We start from the raw sequence: 18,223 nt of genomic DNA, 5'->3' as shown, positions 1-18,223 counted from the left end.
CAGCAGCACCTGCACCTGGCCCCTCTTTAATAGTCCTTGTATGGCCCTTCCCTACAGGTCGATCGGTATTCATAATTACCATTCTTCTTCAAGCCTTTACATAAAATATTAAAAGCTAGTCATTTAAAATGTTACTTCAAATTAAGAAATTTAGGCTATTCAGTGGGAAATGTAGTAAGTAAGCTTATTAGAAAAGCCTTTTCAGTTGTTTTTAGATAAACTATTAATGGTAGAAATGGATTCATTTTAGATTAGATCTTTTTGGATCAATATGACTCGGTAGGTTATTCAGAAATAGTCACGAACACCTAGGAATAAAGCTACTCTCTAATAGGTACTTGAACAGAACCACAATAGATTCTGCATGAGTCAGTGACTAGTGACAATCTAATAATCCCTATTATGCCTCTTACTGTTCTCGTCTCCCTTACTTCCTTCTCCATTTTTTATTCTTTCTTTCCCTGCTTTTCTACATATTTCCCCTTACTAAACATAATTGCCAAAATGTATCATAGGAGAGAGAGAGAGGGAAAAGAGAAGCAGTAATTATGTCTTACTAGACATAATTGCCAAAATGTATCATAAAACTATATCATAATATAGTTTTATATTAGCCTAATAGAAAACTATAATCTTAATATTTGTATCCAATTAGCTATAAATATACTCTAACATATGCAATTTTCTTGGCAAAATTTCATGTAATGTCACAAAGTTTTTATGCTAGTTCTACTAAATAATGTACATTTTCATTCTTACAAGTACAGTGCTCAACCTCTACACTTAAGAGTTAAAATCATTTTATTCCTGTTACTCTACAATTAGGAAAAATTACCTACTTTTCAAGGTCTGAATCTTTTATATTTAATTTCTATGGAAAAAATATACATGAAGCAGAAGAGAACTAAAAGGAAAAGAAGACATAAAATTCTTCACTGAATTAAAGCAAATAAAATTATCAGATTAAAGAACTCTGTATAAAAACATATATTTTAAATATGTATTCAAGAAAGGAATATAGGAACTCTGGATAGCTAAGATAATGGAAGACACCTCAATCCAAAGTATCCACACATACCCCACAAAAAAGTTCAGTTCTTAAAAAAATCACTCAAATCCCATGACCTTGGCATAATTAGAAGACAGAAATGTCTTCAGACTTCAATTACCTGTAAGTAGAAAATTAATTATCAATTCCTAGCAGAGCTATTTCTCAAGCTCTCACAGGAAATCTTTTCAAGAAGCTAGTGAAGTTCTGGGAAAACCGAACAGAAAAGAAGCGCGGCGAACATCACATCAGACAAAGAAAGTCAACGCTAAATGTAAAAGTGCTAAAAATTGTTGGGAGATTAGAGAACTGACTACAGGGAAGAGCCTTTTAAAAGTGCAGAATGACCTGGACCAGATGGTGGCACAGTTGATAGGACGTCAGACTGGGACACAGAGGACCCAGGTTCGAAACCTCGAGATCGCAGACTTGAGCTTGAGTGAGGGGTCAGGATCATAGACATGACCCCATGGTCACTGGCTTAAGCCCAAAGGTCTCTGTCTTGACGTCCAAGGTTCCTGGCTTGAGCCCAAGTTCACTGGCTTGACCAACAGGTCACTTGCTCTGCTGTAGCCACCCCCCCACGCCCATCAAGGCACATATGAGAAAGCAATCAATAAATAACTACGGAGCTCTCATCTCTCTCTCCCTTCCTGTCTATCTGTCCCTCTCTCTGTCCCTCTCTGTCTCCGTCACACACACTCACAAAAGTGCACAACAATCAAAGAGCCAGTCTTGGAAAGATAACAATCTGCAGAAAGAAGTAAAAAAGGAAAGGCACCCTTTGAAGACAGCATGCTGAAGAGAAGCAGCAGCAGAAAGGGAAATCTAGGATCCTGTAGACCTAAGAAAATAATCCCTTTTTGTCAGTATCACCCATTAATAAAGCAAAATTGCCCTCTTAACTCTCCCTACAAAACTTAAAAAGCTAAAAGTTGTAATTTTTTATTTTTTAAATTTTAACAAAATAATTCTGACTCTTATAATTTAACAAAGCATAAATCTAAAGTATAAATGACAAAAGTAAATTTAAGATAATATTAACAAAATTTTTTAAAAAGTATTTATGCTAAAAAAAACGACAAAGTGCCCTGGCCGGTTGGCTCAGCGGTAGAGCGTCGGCCTGATGTGCGGGGGACCTGGGTTCGATTCCCAGTCAGGGCACATAGGAGAAGCGCCACGCCCGGGAGGGGCAGAGCATCGCCCCCTGGTGGGCAGAGCGTCGCCCCTGGTGGGTGTGCCGGGTGGATCCCGGTTGGGCGCATGCGGGAGTCTGTCTGTCTCCCCGTTTCCAGCTTCAGAAAAATACAAAAAAAAAAAAAAAAAAAAAACCCGACAAAGTTACATTCCCAAATTTAACTTGAATAAAATAAACTTATAAAAAGCCCACTTTACAATCTTGGATGAAATAGAGCTGAATGAGATGAGTCAGATCATAATTAACTAAAGTTAGATCATAATTAAAGAGAAAAAAAATTGTTTTTCTCTTCTACATAATCCACAGGCAAAAATCTGCATTTCTTTCAGTAACGAAAATATAGAGGTCATATCCTGTATGACAAATGCTGTAACAGCAACATTTGTAACCAATAAAACTCTATCTTTTAAATCTACAATTTAAAAATTACACCTAAGTAATTATGTACAAGTCAATTTTTGATTCAATGAAATTCTACTTTGGCTCTGTTATTTGAATAATCTGTTACAGGAATGCCTCTTATTTTATTTTTAAGGCAGTGATACAATTTTTTTTTCCTAACAAAATCTTACGTTGAATCCCCAGATGGAAGAAATCAGAATTGCCCTGGTTGAAACAGGGTAAAGTACATACAAGGTGAAGTAGTCTACATTTCCTCCAAGTCTCTCAGGAAAATCTAGGCCTCCAGAGTCTAAGGACCACCATTGAAAAATATTTCTTACTGTATACTACATATACAGGGTTCCAAATTATAAAAAGATCTCAATTAAAATAATTGTAGTAAAACTAGAATGTTTCTTCATTAGTTTTAGTAAAACAAAAATATTTCTACTTACCTACATTCCACATACAGGCTTGTGATCTTGCAGTGACATTTTATTCTAAGCATCTGAACACAAGGAGGACATTCTCCAGGGTGACATGGCAAAACACATGGATGGGGACAACCCACTGGCCGTGACTTGGAGCACCCTTCTTCACACTGAAGGCATTCTGGGCCAGCCTGACAAATTGCAAAGAAATAAATCTCATTTCTACACAGTACTGTAGTTATACAATTTCTATATCCCATTAAAAGAAAGTACTTCTGCAGTTCTTAAAATCATTCATTTTAAAAATATTCAAAATGAAGAACGGCAAGATTATCAATATAACAATAATTTACAAAGATTTTTATGCCTATAAACCTCATTAAATCAAACTGCCTCACCTTTAAAATGGACGTATCTCTACTAAAAATGTAAATTACTTCCTAAAGAATAGTCAGAGGCAGAAAAAAAAGTAGAGTAAAACATTATCAATTCATTTACATCCAACAAGTATGATCATCATCAAACTAAAGATATCAATACATTGTTAACATATAAGTAAATATTCCCAAAGCATTCAATGTTCTGGAGATAGTCATCTCATCTTACTAAAGAGAAACACATATAGAGAAAAATAGGAGAATGCCCCTGCAGTTTTTTAATGCACTTCATAAAGACAAAACTAAATTACATTTAGTACAAATAACTGTTATGTCAATTGTAAAACTGTAACTTAACAAGTCCCCTTTCTGCTCTAGTAATTTAATAACTTAAGTAGAATCTACTAAAAATGGTTAAAGATTTTTATTACAGGGTATTGTTTATTTTCACATTATACCTAAGATAAAATAAAAGAGCTATAGATATGAATAGTAAGTCTTAGAAGATAAATATTTTTCATTATCATCTTTTAAAATGAGCCTTTTCCAAATTATCCAACTTTCTGAAATCCAGAAAGGAGAGTAATCCCTAACTGTAATGAGACTATAAGAAAAACAGAATAAACATTTGCGTTGTTACAAATTAGAAAACTAATCTTGATAAGTAAAACGTTCTTTCTCATTTTGTTGAAATATATTGACATTGTATAAATTCAAGGTGTTAGACCTGTTAATCTGATACATTTATATATTGTAACAGATTGTCATTAAAGCAATAATTAGCACCTCTATCACATTACAGAATTACCCTCTCTTTTTAGTGGTTGAAATAATTAAATTCTAGTCTCTTAGCAAATTTAATTATAATGAAATTCTTTCGATTAAAAAAGAAATCAATGAAACATGACACATCACACACATTGCCTCCAGCAGTGTTCTCAGACATTTTGTGCTTTATCAATCACTTGGGAATCTTGTTAAAATGCTGAGATGGGACTTGAAATTTTGCATTTCTTACGAGATTCCGGCTAATGCCAGTGCCACTGTTCTGCACACAAGTCTGAGTGGCAAGGGTCTATAACATACATAATTATATATAAATGTATATATGTGTGTAATTATGTATGTATATATATTTTTTCTTTTTCATGTATTTTTGGTGAGAGAGACTTTCCCCAATGAAAGACAGACTTTCCTCATTACTCTATTTCTTCTTTCAGCCACTCAAAAGATATTTGATCCCACATTTGCCTGCAAAACACACACCACTGCAGTTGCCATCAGCCTCACACCTTTCCCCTGTCAACCACGGTTCTACTCACTAAAACCAATGAATTAGACAACAGGAATATCTGTTGCTAATCAAACAGTCAGAACCACTGCATATAATAGCTTTGATTGAATTTAGATCTGGGGGTGAGGTCAGGCAAGGAGACCAGAGCCAAGCTGATAAGCAAAAGAGCTTTGAGTCTATCAATTCAATCAATACTTAAACTAAATACCTGCTACGTTGTAGGCTCTGTGCTACAAATGAAGGCAGAAACTGCATTACAAATTCCAGAGGCATTTGGGTCAAGAGATAAATACTAGGACCCTTTCTCCAATGGGTCTCAATTGAGGTGCTATGGTAATGTAAGAATTTTTTTTAAGTTTCTATATTATTTTTATTTTAATATATAGAGTGATTACAAACTTATCCTCAAAATAATATAATTTGCACTGCAGTAGCCTTCCTTAAGTCAGAGATAGGAGTGGACTTGTAGAAAAATTGCATATAACTTATAACCCATATTTTGCCACACCCACCAGCCAAGGAGCAATGGTGAGATAATCCAAGAGAATTCTCTAATCATTGCCATATCAGCTCTTACAATGAATTTTTTCTGACTCATCTGATATTCTGAAAACCTCGAGGAGGAATGCCATATAGCACTACACCTTATATTTAAAGTGGTTTTGAATCATTGTAATTATTCAATAGCTTGATTTTATATAATTCTAGTATCCTTTTCATTATATCATAACTACATTTTTAAAATTTATTGATTGATTTTAGAGAGAGGAAGGGAGAGGATGAAAGAGAAAAACATCAGTTTGTTGTTCCACTTACTTATGCATTCTTTGGTTGAGTCCTGTATGCACCCTGACCTAGGATCGAACCCACAACCTTGGCATATCAGGATAACACTAACCAACTGAGCTACTCAGCCAGGGACTACATTTTCATTGAGGATCAAAGCAACAGATTAATGAGGAAATTGTAATACATCTACATGTGTGTCTACAAATGAGCGAGAGTGTCTTTATGTTATCATATATTACAATTACCTAATCAAAGGCCAAAAAAACTAACAGTGCGATTGAAATTTTCAACAACACAATCCATATTAATAATTTAAACACCTGTAAATTTAATGTTACTTAATACAAAACTTAAAATTTTGGCTTTTTCTTCATTAAGCACACTCGTTTTTATTATGATTCCTTATAAAATGGAAGTCTAAGAAAAACACGAATTACTTTAAACATAAAATTTAATATTTAAAAGGTGATTTTAGCTACATTTGTATTTCCTGGTAAAACTGCAATTTTTAGAGATCTTTGAATAGTTGATTTCTCATATGCTTATAAAATGCTTTTACAGAATTTCACATACACACACGTGACGCTATTTACTTCTAACAAAAGTTTGGTAATGTATTAAAACTGTGAGCATCATCTATCTCATGTGTCAGGCTTAACAAAAAGCTGAAAGCATATTCAGACTCAATCTTAGAACATTACCTTGTTTTTGCCAGTGCAGGCAGCAGTTTCAGTTACTTTGTGGCATTCTTTCATACATACATGATTCTGACAATCTAAGGTCCGTCCACAAACTCTCTTACAAGAGTAGGGTCCTACAGCATGGCACGGTAGTGGACTCACCTTAAAAAAAAAGAAGAAAAGAAAATCAGCACAACATACACACACACCTTCTAGACTTATGTCTCTGAAACAACTCATTTGATGACAAGTTTACCATTTCATAACAAGTTTCACAAAGTTCTGACACATTTTCATTAATAATTATTATCTAAATCAAAATAACCTATCAAAAAAATCCAAAAAAATGAATGCCAAGAAACAGAAACATTCTATTCCTAAAAGGGAAATTCAATACAATTCTGTAGTAAATGTATATTCATAAACTAATTTTCAAATAACACTGTATATTTTTTAAATTAGCAGACAAACCACTAGCTTTAAAACACTGAAGTAACAATACTTTGACATCATTATTTCTAAAAATCCTAGTATAGAAGGGGTTGTTATGAGCTTTACCCAACTTGTGCATAACTCACCTCATGTTTTCCAAGACACTGCCTGCAAGAAAAAAATAACATGAAATAAAAATATTAAAAATTCTTCAAAAAGAATAACTAAAGCAAAGATGCTCTCTACTAACTTGTTTTATTAAGAATAAAAAAATAAACACATGAAAATACGTGATTACAGAAACACTGCAGGATACAAAGTTAATGTATAAAAGCTAACTGCTTTCCTATAAACTAGCAATGAACTAGAATTTGAAAGCATGAAACATACCACCATTTTTATTAGCACATACACAAAAAATGAAATACTTAGGTATAAATCTAACAAAATATATACAAGATCCATATGAGGAAAATTTTGGAACACTCATGAAAGAAATAAAAAATCTGAATAAATTAAGATATATTCCCTGTTCACTGATAGGAAAGTGTAATACTGTTAAGTGTTGCCTCTTCTCAACTCCATGTAGAGTCAACACAGTTCCAATCAAAATCCCAGCATGTTATTTGTGGATATCAACAAAGTGATTCTAAGATCTATATGAACATAAAACTCAGAATAGGTACCCAGTACTGAAGAAGAATGAAGTAAAAGAACTTACATTACTCAACTTCAAGACTTGCTAGAAAGTTACAGTGATCAAAGCAGTATGGTGAAAGGATAGACAAAGAGTGCGACAGAACACAGTCCAGAACTAGACCCACACAAATTTAGTCAACTGATCTTTGACAAAAGAGAAAGGCAACTAAATGATGAAGGATATCTTTTCAACAAATGGTTGGTGTTGGAACAAAAGGACATGGAACAGAAACATATCCAAACAGACCTTACACCTTTCATGATAGTTAACTCAATAGATAACAGATATGAATACAAAATTTAAAACTATAAAACAGGAGAAAATCTAGGTGACCTTGAGATTGGTAAGGACTTTTTAGATAAAATACCAAACGTATAACATTAAAAGAAAATGGTAAAGCTGAACCTGGTTAAACCAAAAACATCTTCTCTATGAAGAACAACTGTATAAGAAAGTATTTAATGAAAATACCAGCCAAGAACAAAGGCCAGGAGAAAATATCTGGAAAACACATGTCCAGCAAAGAACTTATATCCAAAGTATAAAAAGAACTCTTAAAACTCAGGAATAAGAAAGCAAACACTTGTCTGACCAGGTAGTGATGCAGTGGATAGAACATCAACATGGGATGCTGAGGACCCAGGTTCAAAACCTGGAAGTCACCAGCTTGAGCACGGGCTCATCTGGTTTGAACATGGGTTCACCAGCTTGAGCCTGAGGTTACTGGTTTGGCTTGAGCCCCCTAGTCAAGGTACATTATGAGAAACAATCAATGAACAACTAAAGTGAAGCAATTACTAGTTGATGTTTCTCACTCTCCTCCCTCCCTCTCTCTCTCTCCCCCCCTTTCTGTCTCTCTCTCTCCCCCTCTAAAATCAATGGAAAAAAAAACGACAATAAAAAAAAGTGGTTTCTTGGGGGTTTAAAAAAGAGGGAAGCAAGGGATAAACATGATATGTTTAAAAATCTTCCTTCGAAACAGATGAAAGAATTCAAAGGTAATTGACCATGATACGTTGATTTTAGTGCCAATGAATCAAAATATCAATGTCTCTTCCATTTTCCTGAAAAGAAAAATTTAGGACATTGATAATCACTAATGACTCAAACCTAGTAAGAGATACTATAGACAACTTGGTCCCTCATGACACACAAATCCTCCATAAAAGAACAGTCTCTACAGTCTCTACAGTCACTAACAATTATTAATTGCATACGTACATAAAGAGCTTCTGTGTTAACTATATGACCTCCTTCCACTATATCTACAGATTAATATCACTTTTTTGTGGCTATAGCTCTTAATAACACTTTGTTTCCCAACCCAATGGCCCAACGAATCCATAAAAATACACACGCCATTTAAACTGAAGGAAAGTAGTGGAAGAACAAAACAGGAGTGAGACTTTTTAAAAGTAAAGAAAACAAGAACTCTCTCGAAAGACCAATACATACACAAGATACCAATGTTTGATTTGGAACTTCAGTTGCAGACAACAGCTCTTGTGTAAATTTATGTTCTTCCTTGTTCTGTGCTTTTCCCCTGTATTCTATAACCTCTGTCGGAAGTATGAACCATTCCAGGATTCCCTACCCCAGGTCTGACTCAGTCTAGCCTATTTGCTGGCAAATCCAAGAAACTGATGACAGTGTTTCCCTCAAACACTCTCCTTCAAGTTTGTCTTACCTAAAACCTTGCTTCCTTTGTCTTCCAAGTTTCCAGACCAGTATGGGAATCAGTCAGGAAAGCGAACAGATGATGATGCCATTTTGATATATCATATATATTATTGTCATTGTAAGCACAAGCTGCTATGGAAGCTAAGAAGGGCATCAAACTCTAGGTGGGGGAAAAAGACTCAAAATAAGAAATCCAGAGGAAGTTTTTAAGAGGTGTGTAACATATATCAATATTTGGGGAAAAAAATGAAGCTGAAGACAGAGAACTAGCTTATAGGCTAGGCCTGAAATGACTAATTGAACAAAGGAAATGGAAAAAGGTGATTTAAGATACACTTTGAACTATGTCAAAGGTACTTTTTAAAGTTAACATTCTAATACTTACATAGGAATAGGAACTTGACATGGAGGACAAGGTAAAGCAGTCTGAATAAATGCTGGCTCAGAAGGCTGTTCCCAAGGGCCCGTAGGCTGGTGCTACAAGTCAAATATGTAAGTTTAAGTAAGAGGGACAAAATCACATCGTCATTATAAGAATCTAAGAAAATCAGCAAATTGTGCTTAAATATTCTATTCCATCTGTATTTTATCAGCTTATTCCCCTCCACACACATTTAATATTTAAAAACTGAGGCCGACTCGTTTTCAAAAGGCAGAACAGAGGCACTATAGCCTCTTTCACTTCTCCTAAGCCAAAAGGAGAATGAGAAATAGAACTGTAAACTCTAACTTCCTCCAGCTGAATGTAATCTCCATTGTTTTGCTAACTGTTGTCTCCTTAACACTAGAAAAATGTTTAACACACAGTTAGGGTTCAATAAATATTCATTGAAAATGTGACTGAACCTGACCTGAGGTGGCACAGTGGGTAAAAGCGTCAACCTGGAATGCTGAGGTTGCTGATTCAAAACCCCGGGCTTGCCTGGTCAAGGAACATATGGGAGCTGATGCTTCCTGCTCCACCCCCCCCCCTTCTCTCTCTGTTTGTGTGTGTCTTTCTGTCTGTCTCCTCTCTCTAAAATTAATAAATAAAATCTAAAAAAAAATTTTTTTTTAAAGAAAATGTGACTGAATCTTTGAGGAAATCCGAAGAGATTTATACCTCTAAATCATGTATATGAAGGAAGACTGCCAAATTTATCTTTATCTTGAAGACAACATGACAACCACACTGTATTTGCAAATATTTGTTTATTGGTCTCTCTCCTTTTCTATATTGTAATCTTCTTAAAAGATCAAGTCTTAGTTACCTTGTACCCCATCCCCTATCACAGTGCTTACTATCCAATAAGTATTTACTCACTGCTTGTTGAATGACTAAGCAAAACTAAGAAAATACGACCCACAGCAATCCACTGTCTCTTAATAATATTGTTCCCTTACCCTGCCAGTTTGCTTTACTAATGCTTGATCATGACATGGAGCTGGACACAAGTGGCCACATTTCTCCAACACTTTTAGGCAAGGCTGGTGACATGGAGGACAAGAGCCAAAGTGACAGCGATGTTTTTCTTGACTTGTGTGATGGCAAGTTGGTGGTCGACTAAATCATAAAGTACAATTTTAAAATTATTTTTGATCACTGAAGAATTATATTTAAAGTACAGTTATCTATATATCTTCTGATTGCATACAGAACAAGAACAGTATTATTTTAATACATAAAAGCAAAACTGAAATTACTAACAATATTAAAAATCAATATGCATTTAAATTCGTAAGACACAAATGTAAGCTTGTACACTAACCTGCACTGCTCTTTGCACTTGGGTGGTCTTGTGGTTCGTTCTCGGCCACAGGGTACTGTCACCTTTGTATTACCACAACTGCACTTCACTTCTACAGTTTCTGGACAGGGATAGCAACTACCTGAAAAAAAAGTCTATAACTTAAAATTTGCTTCACTACCCAAATTCCCATCCATAGTGAATCAGTAAGTTTAGTATCCTTGCACAATGGGATACTCAACATGAGAATAAAGAAAGTACAATATGAATGAACTTCTTAACACGTGGGCCAAGAAGACAGGCAGAAAGAGTATGTAGTATATGATTGCATTCACATAAAGTAAACAGAAAAACCAACCTATAATGTTTAAAATCAGGACGTGGTTATGAAGGGTTTTGGAAATGCTGGAAATGTTTTGTTTAAGGACATGAGTTCTGGTTACATGGATATGTCCAGTTTGTAAAAATTCATCAAGCTGAACAATTATGATTTGTATACTTTCCTATATCTATACTTGTATTTCAATAAAAGTTTTAGAATTTTCTTTAAAATTTGCTAAAAGTTGTTTTAAGTAACAAATTTAACACATTATTCATTCACAAGCAAAATGGATCTAAATCTTTGGAAAATCTAATGTTAACAATAATCTCTCTGGCTTATTTTCATACATACTTCTATGCAAGTACATTAGTTTTGGATAAATTTCCCAATAAGAGTAACTTTTCTCATTAGGTTATTAACAAGTACAGTCAATTTTTCATTACTCATGCTTTGTAAAAGACTAAGTTCTAAACCCTCATCTTAGGTTATAATTCTAAGATTTTCTCTTCTAAACATTATAATAGAAAAAGATATTTGAGTTTCAGCATTTTACTTTCTTTTTGTTATGAGCTGGTAGAAATATGCAAAAACAAAATGAAAGAAAACTTTGTTTTGTAGAAAACTTTTTAAACACGCTATAATGTTCTCCCCAAGGCTTTCTTCCCACTCTAGCTTTCCCAGCAGCAAACCCCATTTGCAATGAAATAAGGGAATTAGACTCTTCAACTACACAGTGAATATCTTAACAGATTGCTGCCTAGATGTCAGGATGAAGCAAAATAATGACTAGCAGTTAACCTGATAAGACACAGACTAATGATGAGTAATAGTCTCTAAGTTCAAAATAGTTCCTTAAAAACAAACAGAATTCTGATTCAAATGATGAACAGAGTAAAAGGAAATGAGAGTAAAAAGCACCATAGAGGAAAAAATAAACAGGACTGTACAAATTACAAAATTTATAATTTAGTGTTTTAGTTAAGTAAAGAATAATCCAGTGACGTATAATCTTCTATTTTTTATTTTCATTAAATTTATTGGGGTGATACAGGTTAATAAAATTACATAGGTTTCAACTGTACAGTTCTATAATACATCATCTGTATATTGCGTTGCGTGCCCACCACCCCAAATCAAATCTCCTCCTGTCACCATACATTTAACTCTCTTCAACCTTAACTAGCCCCTCACGCCCTTTCCTGATAATCACCATATTGTTACTTGTGTCTATGAGTTTTAGTTTATTTGTTTTTCTTGTTTGTTCATTTGTTCCTTTCAGTTTTATCCCACAAATGAAATCATATGGTTCTTGACTTTTTCTGACTTCTTTTATTAGCATGACATTCAGTGAAGTATTATATATATATATATATTTTTTTTAAGTGAGAGGAGAGAAGACAGAGAGCCATACACCTGCATGCACCCAGGGGATCCACCTCACAACCCCTGTCTGCGCCTGATGTTCAAATCAACAAAGCTATCCTCAGCACCTGGGGCCCAAAATCAAACCAATTAAGGCACTGGCTGCAAGAGGTGAAGGGAGAAAGGAGGAGGAGAAAGACGGAACAAGAAGCAGATGGTCACTTCTCATATGTGACCTGACTGGGGATCAAACCCAGGACATCTGCATACTGGGCCAATGCTCTAACCCAGGGGTTCCCAAACTTTTTACACAGGGGGCCAGTTCACTGTCCCTCAGACCGTTGGAGGGCCGGACTATAAAAAAAACTATGAACAAATCCCTATGTACACTGCACATATCTTATTTTAAAGTAAAAAAACAAAACGGGAACAAATACAATATTTAAAATAAAGAACAAGTCAATTTAAATCAACAAACTGACCAGTATTTCAATGGGAACTATGCTCCTCTCACTGACCACCAATGAAAGAGGTGCCCCTTCTGGAAGTGCGGCAGGGGCTGGATAAATGGCCTCAGGGGGCCACATGCGGCCCGCGGGCCGTAGTTTGGGGACCCCTGCTCTAACCACTGAGAAAACCGGCCAGGGCTAGTGAAGTATTTTCTTGATGGCAATGCAAGTAATGTTATCCTGACCCACATGATTGAATTTTATTTTGAACTTTCTAAAAGGAAAAATCTAAGAGTGACATTTTTAACAAGAATAACATTTAAGTCCATTCTCATACAGTGTAATTATATCAATTTTAATACTAACAATGATAAATTTCATTCAGCTCCAGCAATTCAAAGAGAAACCTATCAAATAAAACATTTTGCCACTCTAAACTGCAGTATCACTTTTTTTTGTCTGTTTAAATTATGACAATAAGGGTAATTTCTCTGAACATTCTTCCTGCAGATCAACAGTATTTGTTACAGATACTTATACAACATGACAGATAAAATAGCTTCAGATATAATACTTTTTAAGTTAAAAAGCAGCATACAGACTGTAACTATAGTGGCCAGTGGGTCAATAGCCAACATGGGTATCTCTGTCCCGTAATTCCAGAACTATAGAGATATATGACATTGAACTTAAAAGAATTATAACCAAACTTTCATATATTCACAGTAAAACCATGCAGTCAGCATCCTCTACCTATGAGTTACAGTATAACTTTGATTATGAACATATCTAGAATGATAAAAAATGCTATAAAATAATGATTCTATACATTTTACCTAATTGTAGATGAAACAAATGGTGAGGGGTATACAATGGTGTCTTCCTCATACTTTCCATCAAGGTAAATCTTGTTAGAAGCTAACAAGTGTCTTTAAAAAAATACAATGCCCCATCCCACCAAAATAAAATTGAACCTGGATGTGATCAAACCTCTAGACTACACTAACAATTTATAGGAAATAAAGAAAAATGTCAAATAATACCATGAGATGCATTCTGCAACATCTAAACTGTGAAACTAAATAAAGCTACCTAATTTCTTAAACAAGTAAGTGAGAAGAAAAAAAAATAGGGATGGAGGAAATTATAGACTAATAGACTTTAGAGACATCAATCAATTACAACATGTCAATCTTACTAGGTTTTTGGGTCATACAAACTGCATTTAAAAATGAAGATATTTGTGAGACAAGAAATCTGAACACCAGATATTCGCCAATATTAAGGAATATATTACCTAATTATAGGTTAAGAATAGAATCCATTTTTAGAGATGAACACTGAAGTATTTATGGGATTTGCTTCAAAATAATATGAAGATGATAGGCTTTCAATATTCTCCACTAAGTATGATGCGTGCTCTAGCCTTTTTGTATGTACCGTATTTTTCGTTCCATAAGACACATATCCCCCCTCCAAAAGTGGAGGGGAAAATGCCATGCGTCTTATGGAGCAAAAAATACAGTATTTTATTAAATATTTTAACACACCATTTGGTTCAGAATTTTTTTTTCTTATTTTCCTCCTTAAAATCCTAAGTGTGTCTTATGGTCAGGTGCATCTTATGGAGCGAAAAATACAGTATTTTCTATCAGGTTAATATTGCACCCTTCTATTTCTAATGTAAGTTTTCATTGTACTGTATATGGATGTTGAATTTTATCAACTTGTTTTTAGATATTTACTAAGATGATCTCATTTCTCCTTTAAACTAATAACATGATGAATCACATGGTTATATTTCCCAAAATTAAACCAATCATACATTATTGGAATAAACCCAACTTGGTTATGCTAGATTAAGGTTTGGGATAGCTAACACTGTAGTGTTGAATAGCTGGAGTTGAGTAGCTAAAACCTTAGTATATTACAAATGTGTCTGTGAATTAGATGGGCCTGTACTTTCCTCTTACTTTCCTTTGCAAGTGACATAATAAACTTGGGGCACACTCCTTTTTAACATATACTCTTAAATGGTTTGTTTTATATCCAATCCCTTACTAGCCTTAATTCCATAAAAATGTTTAAAATGCAAAATAAAACTAATAAACCTAAGAACATAATAATTAATTAAAAAGCTGTGAGGGGAAGGTTGGGATAAAGTAAGGAAACAACATAGTGTTATAGAAATAATAAAGCTTTTATATTCAGAAGACCTGGGTTCACTGCTTTTACTATTTATTTCCCTGAGCACATATGTCACTGAACCCTCTTAACTTCAATCTCCCTGACCATAAAATCCTGATTTTGGCAACTCCCCTACCTTCTCAAGGCTATTAAGAGGACAAACCAAGATAATGAATATGAAAGCTCTCATCAACTATAAAAATACTCTGTAGCCTGACCAGTGGTGGCATCAACCTGGGATATTGAGGTCCCAGGTTCAAAATCCCGACGTTGCTCCTTAAGTGCAGACTCATTCAGCTTGAGCACAGGGTCTCTGGCCTGAGCGTGGACATGATTGCATGGTCACTGACTTGAGCCCAAAGGTCTCTGGCTTGAAGCCCAAGGTCGCTGGCCTGAGCAAAGGGTTACTGGCTCAGCTATAGTCCTCCCCCTTGTCAAGGCATGTATGAGAAGCAATCAATGAACAACTAAAAGTGCTGCAACCATGAGTTAATGCTTCTCATCTCTCTCCCTTCCTGTCCGCCTCTGTCTCTCTCTCACATTAAAAAAAAAAACAACCACTCTGTAAATACAAACATAAGATTGTAGCTATTGTTAAATTTTACCTCTGTGGCAGACAGATGGACACTTATGGTTTCTACATCCTAAAGTCCGTCCACAGTTTTGATCACAAGGTGTACAGTTTCCAGGACAACACTGAAGAGAAAGCAATATATAAAGAACAGGTAATCTGACAACCATGTATAATATAAACGTCATTACTAGTTATCTGCAGAACTTAAGGAAAGCACAAAGCAGAAAATACTTTACTTCTTTTCAATATAAGAATAAAAGTACTCAAGAGTAACAATATTCTTCTGATAAGTAGATACATTAAAAACCTGTAAGTTTAAATAGATAATGTCTTAATTTAATGAAATCAAGCTATACTTTCTTACATTTTAGTTAATTATTCTATGATTTAAACCATTCCTATATGATAATTTCATTTCTACTTATCTATGCAGCAATAGACAACACTAATCAAAGAAATATAGCTATCTGGTCAAAACCTAGAGTCAATTCAGGTAAACAATTAGTCATGTTATTTTAAATTTTTAATTAAAATAAAACCAACTAATGTATAGATTAGTTTGGCAGCTATTGTTAAACCATGGAATCAGAGGCTAACTAAAGGAGAAATGCAAAGATAGGCTATTTGCTTCTAAGTTTACTTTGTAACTTCCTCCCTGATTTCCAAATCTGTTTGTAAGAAATACAGCTGTCTATGACCTAACCCAATTTTCTTTTTTTCTTTTATACTGAATTTATTGGGGTAACACTGGTTAATAAAATGGCATAGGTTTTAGGTGTACCATGCCATAACACATCATCTGTATACTGCACAGTGCGTTCATCCCCCCAAGTCAAGTCTCCTTCCATCACCACCAATTTTCTTTCATGAACGAAATGCAACTACTTACAATCCATCTTGCCATTCTAATTCCTTAACTTCTCATATATCCAAATTTTGAAAAGAAAATACAGACTACAATTGTCTTAAAGAAACTTAGGGTTGACACCTACTTTAAGAACAAGTTTCAGTATATAAAAAAAGCTCAAAACAAAAGACACTTCAGTGAAAAGCAACTAAAAGTCAAAATAGTTCACTCAATTAGACAAGTATTTACTAAGACTATGTGCCTATCGCTTTGCTAGTGGTAGTGTGAGAAAAGGTTTTGTGGTCCATGACTTGAATAAGCCGTTAGACACTTCTGTTTCTGACCATGGTGTAGTAATCAATGACCAGATTTACTCTCCTGCCTTACACAACTAGGAAATAAGACAACAGATACATAAAGCAATAGTTTCCAGACAGTAGATCATTAGGTAACTAGGTAGCACAGGACAGCAATTCCTGAAAGAAGAGAAAGTGAGTCCTGTGATAGCACCAGCTTAGAACGGGATGTCTCCAGGCTGCAGCACAGGGAGAAAGATCACAAGCAGAGTCTGGTGGTCCCACCAAGTTGAGTAGACAAAATTCAGAGTTCCGAGAGGCCAGTGTGGCTAGAATTTGTGGATAAGTGGTAGTAGCAACAAAGAGAATGTTCTGGAGGGCCCCAGAAGGGGCCCCTTGAGTTTTTGGCCAAATACCTGTTCGTACATGTATGAAAGGAAACTACCTAAAACCTGAGAAAGAACCACTGGAAGAAGACAGATACTACAGTCAGGGAAGAGTTTGTGCTCCCTGTGGCCAGAGGGGAAGAACCTCCTGATACATGGGGATCAGGTAGAGCATTTCCAAGAGTTCTTGCCTCAGTAGTGGGGCCAACTTAGCCCTAGTTAAAAGGGTAGTCTGGTCCGACCTAACAAAACTCAAGCCTTGAAAGGGCCAAATGGTTTCTGAGTCCCTTAACTCTGACCCAGAACAAAGCTTAAAAACACTTAAGAGAATACAAAAAACAAACAAACAAAAAAAAAACAGAACCTAAAACTCAAAATCAATATCTGAAAACCAATAAAAAATTACTCAGCAGGCAAAGAAGTAGGGCATAACCCAAAGGAGAAGGAAAATCGATCAACAGAAATAAACCCAGAAATGATAGAAGATAGAATTATTAGACAAGAGCATTAATAGATGAATTATAAGTATAGTTCATCTCTATATTCAAAAAGATAGAAAGCCTGACTAGGTGGTGGCACAGTGGATAGAGTGTTGGACTAGGATGCCGAGGACCCAGGTTCGAGACCCCAAGGTCACCAGCTTGAGCGTGGGCTCATTGGTTTGAGCAAAGCTCACCAGCTTGGACCCAAGGTCTCTGGCTCGAGCAAGGGGTTACTCGGTCTGCTGAAGGCCCGCAGTCAAGGAACATATGAGAAAGCAATCAATGAACAACTAAGGTGTCATAACAAAAAACTGAAAATTGATGCTTCTCATCTCTCTCCGTTCCTGTCTGTCTGTCCCTGTCTATCCCTCTCTCTGACTCTCTGTCTCTGGGGAAAAAAAAAAAAAAGAAGATAGCATGAACATGCCGAGAACAGATCCAGAAGATATAGAAAAGACTCAAACCCAACTTTCAGAAATGAGAAAATACAATGTCTGAGATGAATAAACATAGGATATAATTGTTTTTTTAAAAAAAGGATTAGGCAAAGCAGAAGAAAATTATGAAATAAGCAAAAGCTA

At 35.1% G+C, this 18,223-nt stretch overlaps 1 protein-coding gene and 1 non-coding gene across 4 annotated transcripts in view; one reads left to right on the top strand and one right to left on the bottom strand.

Moving 5' to 3' along the window:
• Positions 1-18,223, bottom strand: part of NFXL1 (nuclear transcription factor, X-box binding like 1) — a 50,992-nt gene that overhangs the window by 12,731 nt on the left and 20,038 nt on the right. For all 3 annotated transcript variants that reach the window (XM_066281187.1, XM_066281185.1, XM_066281186.1), the window contains 7 exons: positions 15,663-15,753; positions 10,759-10,879; positions 10,394-10,553; positions 9,396-9,487; positions 6,777-6,798; positions 6,220-6,360; positions 3,083-3,249 (listed from right to left, as the gene is read on the bottom strand). In XM_066281187.1, the coding sequence (XP_066137284.1) occupies positions 3,083-3,249; positions 6,220-6,360; positions 6,777-6,798; positions 9,396-9,487; positions 10,394-10,553; positions 10,759-10,879; positions 15,663-15,753 (794 nt within the window). The remainder of the gene's footprint in view (positions 1-3,082; positions 3,250-6,219; positions 6,361-6,776; positions 6,799-9,395; positions 9,488-10,393; positions 10,554-10,758; positions 10,880-15,662; positions 15,754-18,223) is intronic.
• Positions 2,137-2,212, top strand: TRNAI-GAU (transfer RNA isoleucine (anticodon GAU)). The gene has a single exon. It is a non-coding gene; the product is annotated as a tRNA-Ile (tRNA).

This window comes from Saccopteryx bilineata, chromosome 5 (genome assembly GCF_036850765.1).
Source record: "Saccopteryx bilineata isolate mSacBil1 chromosome 5, mSacBil1_pri_phased_curated, whole genome shotgun sequence".
NCBI classification, from domain to species: domain Eukaryota; kingdom Metazoa; phylum Chordata; class Mammalia; order Chiroptera; family Emballonuridae; genus Saccopteryx; species Saccopteryx bilineata.
The sequence above is the reverse complement of the archived record's forward strand: the minus strand, read 5'-3'. Positions and strand labels throughout refer to the sequence as shown.